Source organism: Neoarius graeffei, chromosome 25 (assembly GCF_027579695.1).
Source record: "Neoarius graeffei isolate fNeoGra1 chromosome 25, fNeoGra1.pri, whole genome shotgun sequence".
Classification (NCBI taxonomy): Eukaryota; Metazoa; Chordata; class Actinopteri; order Siluriformes; family Ariidae; genus Neoarius; species Neoarius graeffei.
This window is the reverse complement of record NC_083593.1, coordinates 28,574,620-28,590,030: the sequence shown is the minus strand read 5'-3', so window position 1 is coordinate 28,590,030 and position 15,411 is coordinate 28,574,620. Positions and strand designations below refer to the sequence as shown.

Here is a 15,411-nt window from a genome sequence, read left to right as displayed (position 1 = left end):
GGGAGGGGCTGCTCGCTCTCACACACACACACACAAACACACACACACACACATGGGAGGGAGGGGCTGCTCCCTCTCAGAGAGACACATAGACTGGTACCAAAATCCAGAATTGTGACACCCAAAGGCATTTTTGAGACAAAGTCGGCAAACAGTCTTATTTTGTCAATTTGGGTGTGCCGAATTCAAGTCTGCAATATGCCGAGCTCTATCTGACCTCTGTTGACCTCTAGAGGTCATTGAACTTTGGGCCTGTAAACATCTCAGCTGAACCCAGTTTCTCAGCTTTCTAAGGAATGAAATGTACTAAAATGATTAATGAAGTTAGCAAATGGCCTTGTTTGTTAAATGTTTGGGTGCTGAATTCATTTTTCATTTGTAAAACGACATATGACCTCTGATAACCTCAAGGTCATTAAACTTGGCCTATAGGCCTATGCATTTAACGGCATTTTTAAACTGACTTTACTCCCCCAAAAAGAATATGAACAGACAAAAAAACAAATAGAAAGGAACAAATACAACATTAAATGCCAGTCCATGTACATGTGACTTACTTTTCACAATGAGAATGCCTAGGCGATCACCTTACATAACATTGCATTACATTTAGCGGTTATTGTTTATACAAAGCTACTGAAAAAAGGACAGATTCAGCAGCATACAAAATGTGGGGGCATACAGGGTATACAGGTTAATCAGGGTTAGTATATATGAGAGTTTTTTTCTTTGTTGTTTGTTTTTTTGTTTTGTTTTAAACGGGGTAAAGCCTTTACAAAAAACAAACAACAAAGAAAAAAACTCTCATATATACTAACCCTGATTAACCTGTATACCCTGTATGCCCCCACATTTTGTATGCTGCTGAATCTGTCCTTTTTTCAGTAGCTTTGTATAAACAATAACCGCTAAATGTAATACATTGTTATGTAAGGTGATTGCCTAGGCATTCTCATTGTGAAAAGTAAGTCACATGTACATGGACTGGCATTTAATGTTGTATTTGTTCCTTTCTATTTGTTTTTTGTCTGTTCATATTCTTTTTGGGGGAGTAAAGTCAGTTTAAAAATGCCGTTAAATGCATAGGCCTATAGGCCAAGTTTAATGACCTTGAGGTTATCAAAGGTCATATGTCGATTTACAAATGAAAAATGAATTCAGCACCCAAACATTTAACAAACAAGGCCATTTGCTAACTTCATTAATCATTTTAGTACATTTCATTCCTTAGAAAGCTGAGAAACTGGGTTCAGCTGAGACGTTTACAGGCCCAAAGTTCAATGACCTCTAGAGGTCAACAGAGGTCAGATAGAGCAGATATTGCAGACTTGAATTCGGCACACCCAAATTGACAAAATAAGACTGTTTGCCGACTTTGTCTCAAAAATGCCTTTAACTCCTTAAATAAGCACTTTTTTGAATTTTGGTACCAGTCTAACAGGTTTGTACTGTAGCTTCATGGCAAGTCACACATTCGCACAGTACAGCTCAGCTCCTGCAACTGTGACTGCTACGCGCACTGCATCACTCTCACGATTTCCCGCAGGGGAATTGTCAGCTCTAGTTATTGTTTGTGTCACAATAAAACAACAACAATTTTCACCTTTAAAGTTGTAGGCATGTTGTGTAAATCAAATGGTGCTAACCCCCCAAAAATCCATTTTAATTCCAGCTTGTGTTGTGACAAACAGGATAAACACCAAGGGTGATAAATACTTTTGCAAGATACTGTACAATCTAACTTTACAGTCATCAGTTACAAAACAAAATCCAATTTTTAACTAACAGCAGGGCAAGAATATGCAAAATTTGACCAAACTGTTGAAACTCAGAGCCAATCAAAATAACACCGCTATATTATAACTTGCTTAGTTCAGTTTTTTGTTTGCAAGAAAACAACCACAGCAACCCGAGCATCAGTAGTGCCCAAGACCGCTGAGGCTCATGACACAGCAGATAACCGAACCTGACTGATGCAGATTGCGTCCAAATTCACATCCCTTCTTTGCAGTTGAATTGCTCAAGAAGTATTTACCTCACCAAGATTTGACCAAGTGTTGGCAAGAAAATTAATTTGAATTGATATCAAATCATAGTTACAATGTGCATAGAGCCCTGCATTCATCTCCACATCCATTATTCTTGTTTGAATTACTCATGAAGTCGTATGAAACACATAACAAAAAAGTGTAAAACTGGAGTTTTGTAATGAGCCTAGTCACATTTTTACAGTGTTTGTACATCCTGACGCTGTCATCGGCTGTCCATTGCTAACAATGATGACTGCTTCATTAGAATGCGCAGAAACGCAGATGGGCTGCGAGGTCTGCACCAGAGCACACCAGACTTATTTTCCTTTCCTAATGAAGTGCCTTGCACAATAAGGTAAGACAAACGATGTCGTGGCCCCATCGTGTTGTCTCTCTGGACCTCCAGACCTGATGCCAAGTGGTGCACAAAAGTGCCATAGACCTGACTGGTATGGAAGTTGCCCCACAGTGACAACTGACTTGCCGAGTGATGCCATCCATTGGCCATTTGAGTGGCTCTTCCACATGCCATCAGGTGGTGTGCCATTGACCCTGTTGGGTTCATTTACTACACTGCACCGAAAAACGCCCTGCTGCCAGTGCCTTATTGGTAATGCACTAAATAGTGCATAGCTGCAACCCAGGCAGGTGCTACCACTCTGGGTCAGAGTGGACCTGGGAGCAATGGTGATTAAGGGGTTACTCCACTTTCCCCAATACCTCCCAGACCTGAGACTCACCACCAGTTGCAGTTTAAAGTCATACCCATATGACATCCTGATGTAATCATGTTATGAAAATAGATCAAACTTCTACAAAGCAATAGCTTTACTAATTTCTTCACTCATTTTTTTCACACTTCACAGTGTACCATATATCAGTGTTTTTCAACCACCCTCTAGTGGGCTGTGATTTTTTTTTTTTCAAGTTGAAGCTAATTTTTATTCATAGTAGGGTACAATTGCTGGGGTGCATCCGACATCACATCCGCCTCATTAAGTTACGGTCACACTACACCTCGCAATGTTTTGCGATGGGTTATCAATGAAAATGACGCATTTTGGTGGTGATGCATGGCGATATACATGTGAGCTAAAAGTTGTGGTCACACAGCATGCGAACACTTGACTGTCACACCTTTGCGCACTTGAGTCTGGCGCAGCTCGAGCGACCACGCTTGCTCATGGAGCACGTTGTGTGCACGTTTGGGACCCAGTTGTTATGGGAAACAATTGATACTGATTTGAGCGCAATCAGCACATGCAGATACAGATGCTGTTTTCAAGCAGGCTTTGCGAAGTATCATCATTATCACATTTGTTTCTAGTCAAGTTTAAATGCTGTTTAAATACTTTGCTTTATGATTCTGCTTTCTGTTTTGCTTTTGTTTTTGTAGCTATCACACCTGCTAATAAACACTCTTCCTGCACTTACAGTAGATCCATCTACCGCCATTTATCTTGTAGTGTCCTGATCCCCGCATCTTTAACCCAGCCACGTATAAAAAGTTGTATGTCTCCATGCTCTTCCAGGTTTTCATCTGTTTGTCCATGTAGAACGATGTCTGCAGCACCAGGTAGCTTGAGATGTCGGGGAACTCAACGGAAGGATAATTTTCCAACTCATAAGAAAAATCCTTATTTGTTAATGTGTAAGGATCTAGCCCATTGAGTGGTTTCTATATCCACTTCTTTTGAGTGTACTTCTTTGTTTTAATAACTTGCTTGTTTGCTGTACACAAACATGGCAATAAGTTCTTGTGCTAATGGACCATACTCCACTTTTGGATCATTGATCCCTTTTGACTGAGGATGTCCTGCATGCATGGTTTTATGTTGGCTCCTGGCACATCCATACAGTTTTAAATACAATACCTACAGTTAAATACAGTTTGTTTTTATTGCATTTATTTAATTCCTGGGCTTCCATCTGTAACAGGGAGTAATGTTACATCCCATTAATACACTTGACAATAGATTATTAGATCCTAATAGAATAGATGAGCCAAAATAATTGGAGATATTTTTAATGGGCCCTGACTTGTTACAAGTATGAATAGGTGGGCCTTACAGTAGAAAAGGTTGAGAACCCCTGCCATATATCATAATAAACAGCAGAACTTACCTTTTAAGATGATACTAGCGGTTTTCCTGCATGACAAAGTGAATAATCTGGTTTTGAAATCACAGAAAATAAAACAATGACATCACAATGAAACAATATCTGGTAAGATCCCTTTAGTTTGTCCAAACAGCGTTGCCTGACATTGCAATTCAATTTCTCCCAGTAGGTTCCCTTTTCTTTCTTTTTTCCCTTCTCCAAAAAGCCAACATATCTGACACAAAATGCTAACTACAAATCCACTTTTTGGTGCCTGGATTCCAGGTGTTTCTGCAAATTGCAGCAACCAACTCTTCACTTTTCTTTTGTTTTCTGCAGTCTGTAAAAAGATAGCTCCGATTTCTTTTTGAACCTATTTGTACAGTCAATTAAAAACTGCATTTCCCATTTTAGATGTGGGTTTTTTTGTGTGTTTTCTTGTTATTTTTGTGTATTCACAGCTGAATGCTAACTCACTGGGGTCTAATCTCACAGTGACATCTGCATATGCTGAGGTCACGTGTGCTACTTCTTCAACCTCATTTGAAACTGAGGGCAGACTGGATGCTACAGTGACTGACTCATTATTGGCTCTTGAGGTACAAAGTGGTATTACAAGATGGATGGTGCGTCCTGGTTTGGTGCTAGCATGCTAACTTGAGGAGATATCTCTGCAACATCATGCATAGACACCTTTGACATCAAAATGTCAAAGCTGTTATTTCTTAACATTTTGTTGATAATTGTGATGACATTTTTTAATGTTTTAAATTCTTACAAATGCTTACATATAGCACCTTTAAGGTCTGGTGATTGACTTGACCAGTCTAAAACCTTCTACTTTGTCCCCTGATGAAGTCCTTTGTTGTGTTGGCAGTGTGTTTTGAGTCATTGTCTTGCTGCATGATGATGTTCCTCCTGATAAATGGATGCATTTCTCTGTACATTGGCAGACAGAATGTTCCTGTAGACTTCTAAATTCGTTCTGCTGAACGGTGGATTGTGATAACTTCACCCCTGCCCTTTGCAAGGTGTTGGTGATGTGACTGTTGTTTTTGGGTTTTTCTTCACAACTTTCACAATATTTCTGTCATCAACTGCTGTTGTTTTCTTTGGCTGACCTGTTCCATATCTGGCTGTTAGAAACTACTGATGTACTATCTTTTTCAGGACATTCCAAATTGTTGTTTTGGCTATTCCCAATGCTTGTGCAATGGTTCTGATAAATTTTTCTTCTTTTCTGTCAGAACCACTTTCATCAAGGAACATAATTTACATTGCAATATTTGCAACAAGTTGTATTTGGTGGGTGGCTCTGTTCTGGGACCTCCCTGTCCTACCATGTGCCTACATGGAAAGGCTAAAGCAGGGAGAGGCACAGCAAAAACCCCTATGGGGTACAGAACAAAGCAGGCATCAATGACAACAGAGATGACCTTGATTAAGGTCAGAATATGGGACTGCCCTGCCCTTCCACATACCTACATGGAAAGCCTTGAGGCAGGGACAGCACCTCCCTGCCCTTCCATATGCCTGCATGGAACAGCTAAAGCAGGGAGGGCGGCAGCAATGGAAATAGCATGGATTAAGGGACCTCCCTGCCCTTCCACATGCCTACGTGGAAAGCCTTGAGGCAGGGAGAGCACCTCCTTGCCCTTCCATGTGCCCGCATGGAGGACAGCAGCAACGAAAATGCGTGGATTAGGGATCTTAGCCTCTTTGACAAGGGCCAAATGCAATGGTTAGATGACTGGGTCAACACATCTCCAAAATTGTAGGTCATGGGGGTGTTCCCAGTATGCAGTGATTATCATCTATCATAAAGTGGTCCAAGGAAGGACAATCAGTAAACCACAGAAGAGCATCTGCACAACTGCTGAATAATTTAATGCTGGCTGTGATAGAAAGTGTTAGAATGCACAGTGCATCACAGCTTGCTTGGCATGGGTTGAGGAACTACAGACTGATCAGGGCGCTCATGCTGATTCCTGTCTGTCAAAGAAAGTGCCTACAATAGGCATGTGAGCATCAGAACTGAACCTTGGAGCAATGGAAGAAGGTGGCTTAGACTGGGTTGTGAGCTGGCATCAAAGATACAGAAATTACATTGATTAAATTCAGATAGCATGAAAGGGAAGGAGTTGGGGTGGAAGTGGGTTGCAAAATGGCTTGAAGAGGAAGCAGCAAAAGTAGGCAGGTTAAAGCAAATTAAATAAGGTGCTATATGAGAGATTTGCCAATAGAATGCATAGAAGGGAATCGGCTGAGTTGACCCTTGATGTGGGCTGGCTTGAGATCAGCTGCAGTCAGCTGATGTAGCTGGGATTGAGGGCGGAGCTTGACTTCGTGACCTGCCAGAACTCTGCTACGCTCGATTTATGTCAGAGCCACTTTCATCACGGAACATAATTTACATTGCAATATTTGCAATAAGTTTTATTTGGTGGGTGGCTGTGTTCTGGGACCACCCTGCCCTACCATGTGCTTACGTGGAAAGGCTAAAGCAGGGAGAGCCACCGCAAAATCTCCCAAAACCACCATGCCAGGCAAACCTCCCTGGCCTTCCATACTTACAGGGAAGAGCCAGCAGGAAGAGCTCGCTGAACTATTAAGTAGGAAGTAAGTTAAACGAAGATGAAATACAGTGGGGTGAGTGAAGCTTTACAGATTGCTGTTGTGGTAATATAGGTAGTCAGTTTATACAGAGAGCCTGAGCAGCTATGCAATAACATTTAATGTTTAATCTAGTGCAGTATGAATGAATGGGGCTATCAGGCTAGATGGTGCTGCCTCCAGGCACAGTTGGTGAAATTCTGAAATTCAAAGTGGGACAGAATTGGCCATGGTTGTCTAAACCTGGAATATGGGCTATTCAAATGATGAAATTATCCAATGCAGAGGACCATATGGGGTGTGTTAAGAATCTATTAATAACGGAACTGAGGCGTGCCCTTGTTAATGATGTTTACAGCTGCTGCCTCATTGTCACAAAATAGGATTTGCTTCTTGACCGGTGTTTACCCCACAGAAGACAAGCTGCACGATTGTGTAGATTCTGTTAGAGTAGTGGAAGAAGTGGCAGTTGACAAGGATGACAATTCTTTTGGCCATGCATCAGCAAACCACTGATTATTGCCCCCCCACACACACACACACACACAAACCAATGGACGGGGCTGCGTCTGTGAACAACTTCTCATGGAGATTTCAGGTTATCATTATTGAAGAATCCATTCCCCATTCCATTTACCCAACAGAAGGAAACCAGAATCGGCATTCAGATCTACAACCTGTATCCAAGCACACCCTATCATGGAGTTCTCTACAGAGAGGTCAAAGCATGGATACAAAGGATTGTCCCTGGGGAATAACGCACATGTGTAATTAAGATGCCAAAACATAGAAACAATTCCCTTTTGAAATTGCTATTGCCTCCTGCACTTCTCATGACCTCTCTGAAATGATTTTTTTTCCTTTTCTTTTTTTTTGAGAGGCAGTGAAACTTGCATCCAGTTGCTGTCTAAGGTGATGCCTAGACATTCTATAGTCAAGTTTATTTGTATAGCATTTTTAACAACAGACATTGTTGCAAAGCAGCTTTGCAGAAATTAAGACTTTAAACATGAGCTAATTTTATCCCTAATTTATCCCTGATGAGCAAGCCTGTGGCGATGGTGGCAAGGAAAAACTCCCTCAGACGACATGAGAAAGAAACCTTGAGAGGAACCAAACTCAAAGGGGAACCCATCCTCATTTGGGTGATAACAGATAGTATGATTATAAATAATTTGCTTCTATAATGGTGTTCTATATAGTCACAAGTATAACCGTGTAACCAGGAAAATCATTATAGTTTTAACATGAGGTCTGTTTTGTTGAAGTTATCAACTATTCATCATTTTGAGCTTTGTCATTACGGAGAGCAGATAAATCGATTATTAGGCTTTTTTTTCCTCCCCACTTGCCAAACGAGTGCTCCGGTGAATGGAAATGGTGCTCGTTTGTAAAATGGCTTGCAGAAGAAGCAGCAAATGTAGGCAGGTTAAATCAGCTTAAATAAGGTGCTCTATGAGAGATTTGCCAATAGAACGCGTAGAAGGGAATCAGCTGAGCTGACAGGTGATGGAGGCTGGCTTGAGATCAGCTGCAGTCAGCTGATATAGCTGGGATTGAGGGCTGAGCTTGATTTTGTGGCCTGCCAGAACTACGATACGCTTAATTTCTCAGTTTCAAAATGCCTTACTTTTCTCCCATAGACAGCTGTCTGGTTTTCATGTTGGTTTATCCTTTTTAACAATAACTACAGTCTTCACAGGCAAAACCCATTGCTCAAACCAAGAGTAGACATTCAGAGCTATTAATTGTACAATTCTTAAAGCTTTTAATTAAGATATTAATTAATCAGTCTAACAGGGCACACCTGGGCAACAAGTAACACCTGTCAGTCACATGTTCCAATATTTTTGATCCCTTGAAAGATGATGACAGGTTATATATCAGTATATCTGTGTTTATGATTTATTTATACTGCATCAATGTGATTTTGTATGTAAAATATTTAATTTAATTAAATTCGAATGCAATTTAACTACAATTTAATCATCGGCACTGAATGGATGCACCTAAAAAACAGATGTAATGTTCTAACTTAAAAAAAAGAGCATAACAATGTAAAAACTTTAAATCCGTTGAGTGGCTTGGCAAATAAAATGAAATTAACAGCAATCATCAACGCAATACCACTGCTGATTATATATATTGATAATTATATTATGATAACTTGTTTATATATCATGATTAAACTCAGTATAGTGTATGTTATAGTGCAATATCTTTTTCTGCGTGTATAAACTCAAATTCTTGAGATTCTGGTAGTATATTTTAAAACTGTATCTCTACTCTTGCCCCAGGTACAGATAGCAGCAGCCAGAAGGACCTGCATAAAGAATTATCTGCTCTGCGCATCAGTTTGGAGAATGTCACTGTTCTGAGAACTGCATCTCATGTCTCACAAGTCACATGGAAGGTAATTTGTACATTATGTTACTGATTACAATGCAGGCATCTCAGCTGCAGTGTGCTAGGAGTAAAATTTAAATGTTAATGCCATTTAGGAAAGTACATATTGTGAAACTGTAAGTAAGAAAACTCTAAAACCTGATTTATATGTATGTGTATATTTTGAAAGTCCTTGTTTGTCTCCCTTTGCCAGCTTCAGTCATCATCTCAACTACACTACCTGGATGGCTTTGAGGTTCTGTACCGCTGTCTCCTGCCTGCCAGTTCTGATTGGACAGCACAGAAAGTGGCCTACCCTGCATTCCAGACCCACATCGGTCCCCTAAAGAGGGGTTACAAATATGAATTTAAAGTCCGACCTTTTGGGAGCAATCTTTATGGCAGAGAAAGTAACACAAGGCACCTGAGGGTCCCAGAAATTGGTAGGTTCTCAGAATGGGTTTAATGGCGCACAAATGTGGATTTATTAGTAGATTTGGAGGTCTATTGATATTAGTAATAAACATAGGCATTACAACATACAATTAATTAGCTGCTCCAGCTACACTTATATTTCTGATTCATGACTTCATTCTTGTTTATTACTTAGTAGTGACCCAAGCCATCATTTTTGTTGTTGCAATAAAACTGTAAAACATGATTCACCTAAAATATTCATTATATCTTCTCATGTACAATATGAACAGTAATTATGATTAAAAAGCTCACCTTTACTGACTCTCTTGATGAATCTCTGCACAGGTATGAGAGCAAATAAGAGCATGCCAGGGACTAAATGAACTTTTTATTTAATATAAAACCAGTAAATGCAGTATAAACCCGGTTTAGTAACACTTTGTTCAAAGTAGCTCTCAGGACAAAATGAGAACTAAGAAGTGATTTATGTTCTTTAGACACCTAGAATCAAATATTTAAAAGTTTGATGTTGGAAAAGTTATCTGGTATTATTTCACTTGTAGCTTAAAAAACAAAGTTAATGGTTATATTGAATCTTCACAGTTCCCAGTGCTCCTCCTCAGGATGTGTCTATAACAATGCCTTCTGAACACAATGACACGGCACAGCTGAGCTGGGAGCCCCCACCTCATGAGGCTCACAATGGGATCATTCAGGGATACCAAGTAACACATACATGCGCACGCACACACACAGCCACTTCTGTGTTAGTTTTAATATTTTTGTGCATAACTGTCTTTATCTTGGTCAGGAAATCTAATTTTAGCAAAAATGCTTAGCCTACACCCAACCCTAACCTTATCCTCACTAACTAAAAGGAAATAATTTTCCACTTTTAGCTTTTCTACAGAGTCACTAAGCTGATATGGTGCTTATTACTAAGTTAATATATTAAACATCTTGTGGCCAGAAAAATACTTACCTGGTGTCTGTGAAGATTCTCAGTCATCCAGGTCATAGTAACTGTGGTTGGTAAAAGAGAGCAACTGGACTTGCTTGAAGATTCTTGAAGATGTTTCACCTCTCATCCGAAAGGCTTCTTAAGTTCTGTCTGACTAGTAGGGAGTATCAGGTATCCTCTCATGGATGAAAAGCTCATCTAAGGTGTCACTGACTACGTTTACATGCACATCCAAATCGAGCTGCTGTCGGTAATCGAGCTGAAGGTCCCAGCAGGGTGCCAGAGAAATCCAATCCTACATGCACAGTGTTTAAATCGAGCTATTGTTATGAGGTGCATTGTGCACCCGAGCCACAGGTGGCGCTACACGCTCCAGCGTGTTGGTACACTTCCAGTTATCGTCATGAAGAAGAGCTATTCAAGAGTATAAACAAAGTGACTACAGGCGGAAATTAGCATGCACTGCTATAACCTGGTACAGACATCTGTCCTGACCACAAGGATAATGTTTAATTTGTACACTGTCCCTTTTAAAAATAAAATAAACTCTAAACTCTAAGAAGAGTGTTTGTAGTTTGTATGTACGAACAGAAGTGTTCCTAATAAAGTGCGCGGCTAAGGTGAAGTGTCATGCCGACCGAGGCTGTTTTTTCGACACAATTCACAGCTATGCAACAGCTGTACAGATGTATTTGGTGATACAGTAAGTGAGCTAAATTTTAACAGTGCAAACAATGCCACAAAAAGAAAAGATTCATGCCGTTGTCATGATTCGTTGTCATGCCGACCGAGGCTGTTGTGTTTCCCTTGTGGTCTTGTCACTTCCGGAAGGGGCAGTGCTGAAGTAAGTAGCTCGAATACGTAGCTCAATAGGGTTTACATGCACAAAGTAGCTCGGCAGAAATCGCATAATCTAGGTCGTGTAGCTCGATTCCAAGAAATCAAGTTCGGTTCAATTTCAGCCGAATTAAGGTGTATACATGGCATTTTGAACTTCGATTTCAGTCGAGCAACGGCAGAAATTCGATTCTCTCTATGTGCATGTAAACGTAGTGATTGAGGCCCTGTCCACACGGCAGCGGATTCAGGTGACTCCGATACAATTGCTTATCGTTTAGGCCTGGCGTCCACACGGCACCGGCGTTTTGGGTGCCCAAAACGCAATCTTTTTGAGAACGGGTTCCAGAGTGGAAAGATCTGGCAACGTTGCCGTTGTGAACTCGTCTGGATGAGTAGAACGGATTTGTTTACGATGACGTCACAACCACATGACTGTGAGTGCTTCACGCCAGGTAGAAGTGTAACGAATATCACCAGGAAAAAGCCTTACAGAGCACTAGTGAGAGTGAAACACGAGCTTGGATATTATTATTATTATTATTATTATGTTCAGTGTTAGTTCACAGTAGTAAGGCAAGAAGCAGAATAGTGACAGTAATAGTGAAGCAAAAACATGCAATTGTACAAACACTGCAGCTCTACAGCAAAATATTCATTTATAAAATGGTCTGATTCTTAACACCAGTAGTGCCAATGATCTCATTGCGATGCGATGCGAGTTGTCAAGAAATCCTATAACTTGGTTCATGAAACGCGCTTACAAAATATTTTCACTGTGAATATTTATTGTGTAATGCCTGGTGCAAAGTGAGAGAGAGAGAATAGCCCTTAGGGCAGAGTCAATCCCGCCAGCAAAAATAAGGGGGGAAAAGGAGCGATCTCACCTCTTCAGATGATGGTTTAAGTCCTACAATACATTCCTCAAAAAAGGGCGTAGAAAAGCAAATTAATCCATCAACGTGTATCATTCAATTTATTCCGGACAATTAAAGACGCCGCCTTCCGCGTACGTCATCCTCGTCGCCATTTTGGAAAGGTCAAAGCGGAGAATAAAGATTAGCTGCGTTTAACTGTACCAACAGGTTTACCGTCCAAAGGAGATCACATGGGATTACCTTTCACAGGTGAGACTGGAAAAATACTTTTCATTGTATTTGGTCATTATAATGTAATTTTACGAACAGATTTTCCTGACTTTGTGGCTAATATGAAGTCTCGCGCATAATAGTTTATGCGCATGCGTCCTTACTTCTATTCCCATACGAAAAAGAACAGTAAAGAACTTATAAGAGTTTACCACTGTCTTAGTAGTAAATCCTTATAAATATAAGGATAAATCCTTATAATGATTTATAAATAAATATATATGCCATGTATGATTTACTCCTGAAAGTGGCCCATTTTGCATTTTCCTCATACAAATTTTTTATGAAAATCTAGTATGTATGAAGTGAACATTGTGCATGGTTTTTACAGATAATGTGTATGATGAATTACACTGTCTTTGTATGCTTCATGTAATGTTTGTAGTTTAAAATTATATTTTACAGTTTAAAATGTACATGCCTTTTATATGTAAATCCACATGTTTGTGTTGGATTTACATATAAAAGGCATGTACATTTTAAACTGTAAAATATAATTTAAAACTACAAACATTACATGAAGCATACAAAGACAGTGTAATTCATCATACACATTATCTGTAAAAACCATGCACAATGTTCACTTCATACATACTAGATTTTCATAAAAAAATTTGTATGAGGAAAATGCAAAATGGGCCACTTTCAGGAGTAAATCATACATGGCATATATATTTATATTTATAAGGATTTACTACTAAGACAGTGGTAAACTCTTATAAGTTCTTTACTGTTCTTTTTCGTATGGGTTGTTCTGGTGTGTCCGAAGGGACCGTCTTACAGCGCCCCTAGAGGTGTGGCATGTGTATTGCATCGTTTTCAGCAAGCGTTGCGTTGCCATATGGACCTGATTTCTACTGATCGTTGCCCATTTGGAGGCGATATTTTTTTTAAATAACATCACGTTGCCGTTGTCGTGTGGATGTGGCCTGAGTCATCCTGTTGGTGTGGGTCACTGGGGGCTGGATGTGAACGGCCTCAAGAGTTGTTAGGGTGATCAATGGATTGCCCGTTAAGGTGATCAATGGAATGCTGATTCTCTCTGTCCTCCTGTGAGTCACTGAAAACAGCTGGGTTTTGGTGTGCATTCAGTTGTCTGGGAAGTGTGCCAAGTACTGCATTGTAGGTGGCTGATAAATGATGCCTTAGACCCCCACCTCTGTTCAGTGATGGCCGTTCCAGGTTGACAAAAATGGCTTCTTTAACTCCTCGCTCATACCAACAATCCTCTCTGGCTAAAATGCGTACGTTGCAATCCTGAAATGAGTGTCCTTTGTTGTTAAGATGAAGGTAGACAGCAGAGTCCTGGCCTGAGGAACTGGCTCTCCTGTGTTGAGCACAGGACAGTGTAGTGTATGCAATTCAGTGCAGTGAGGAATGCACAGACCCGTATATTGGGGAAACAAAACAACCGCTTCACAGGCGTATGGCTCAACACAGGAGAGCCAGTTCCTCAGGCCAGGACTCTGCTGTCTACCTTCATCTTAACAACAAAGGACACTCATTTCAGGATTGCAATGTACGCATTTTAGCCAGAGAGGATCGTTGGTATGAGTGAGGAGTTAAAGAAGCCATTTTTGTCAACCTGGAACGGCCATTGCTGAACAGAGATGGGGGTCTAAGGCCCTGTCCACACGGCAACGGATTCAGGTGACTCCGATACAATTGCTTATCGTTTAGGCCTGGCGTCCACACGGCACCGGCGTTTTGGGTGCCCAAAACGCAATCTTTTTGAGAACGGGTTCCAGAGTGGAAAGATCTGGCAACGTTGCCGTTGTGAAGTCGTCTGGATGAGTAGAACGGATTTGTTTACGATGACGTCACAACCACATGACTGTGAGTGCTTCATGCCGGGTAGAAGTGTAATGAATATCACCAGGATATCACCAGGAAAAAGCCTTACATAGCACTAGTGAGATTTCGCCCGTAGTCAGCTGGGATAGGCTCCAGCTTGCCTGTGACCCTGTAGAACAGGATAAAGCGGCTACAGATAATGAGATGAGATGAGCACTAGTGAGAGTGAAACACAAGCTTGGATATTATTATTATATATTATTATTATTATGTTCAGTATTAGTTCACAGTAGTAATGCAAGAAGCAGAATAGTGACAGTAATAGTGAAGCAAAAACATGCAATTGTACAAACACTGCAGCTCTACAGCAAAATATTCATTTATGAAATGGTCTGATTCTTAACACCAGTAGTGCCAATGATCTTCTCATTGCGATGCGATGCGAGTTGTCAACAAATCCTATAACTTGGTTCATGAAACGCGCTTACAAAATATTTTCACTGTGAATATTTATTGTGTAATGGTGCAAAGTGAGAGAGAGAGAGAGAGAGAGAGACTCTGCCCTTAGGGCAGAGTCAATCCCGCCAGCAAAAATAGGGGAAAAAAGGCGCGATCTCACCTCTTCAGATGTTGGTTTAAGTCCTACAGTACATTCCTCAAAAAGGGCGTAGAGGAGCAAATTAATCCATCAACGTGTATCATTCAATTTATTCCGGACCATTAAAGACGCCGCCTTCACCGTAGAATCATACGTCATCCTCGCCGCCATATTGGATAGGTCAAAGCGGAGAATAAAGATTCATGCGCTGCCTTTAACTGTACCAACAGGTTTACCGTCCAAACAAGATCACATGGGATTACCTTTCACAGGTGAGAAACAACAAATTAATCCATCAACGTGTAGTATTCAATTTATTCCGGACCATTAAAGACGCCGCCTTCCGCGTAGAATCATACGTCATCCTCGCCGCCATATTGGAAAGGTCAAAGCGGAGAATAAAGATTAGCTGCGTTTAACTGTACCAACAGGTTTGCCGTCCAAACGAGATCACATGGGATTACCTTTCACAGGTGAGACTGGAAAAATACTTTTCATTGTATTTGGTCATTATAATGTAATTTTACG

The 15,411-nt window shown here is 40.5% G+C and overlaps 1 protein-coding gene across 4 annotated transcripts in view; it reads left to right on the top strand.

Moving 5' to 3' along the window:
• Nucleotides 1–15,411, top strand: part of robo4 (roundabout, axon guidance receptor, homolog 4 (Drosophila)) — a 129,719-nt gene that overhangs the window by 51,178 nt on the left and 63,130 nt on the right. For all 4 annotated transcript variants that reach the window (XM_060909274.1, XM_060909273.1, XM_060909275.1 and 1 more), the window contains 3 exons: nucleotides 9,041–9,156; nucleotides 9,343–9,571; nucleotides 10,149–10,270. In XM_060909274.1, coding sequence (XP_060765257.1) covers nucleotides 9,041–9,156; nucleotides 9,343–9,571; nucleotides 10,149–10,270 — 467 coding nt within the window. The remainder of the gene's footprint in view (nucleotides 1–9,040; nucleotides 9,157–9,342; nucleotides 9,572–10,148; nucleotides 10,271–15,411) is intronic.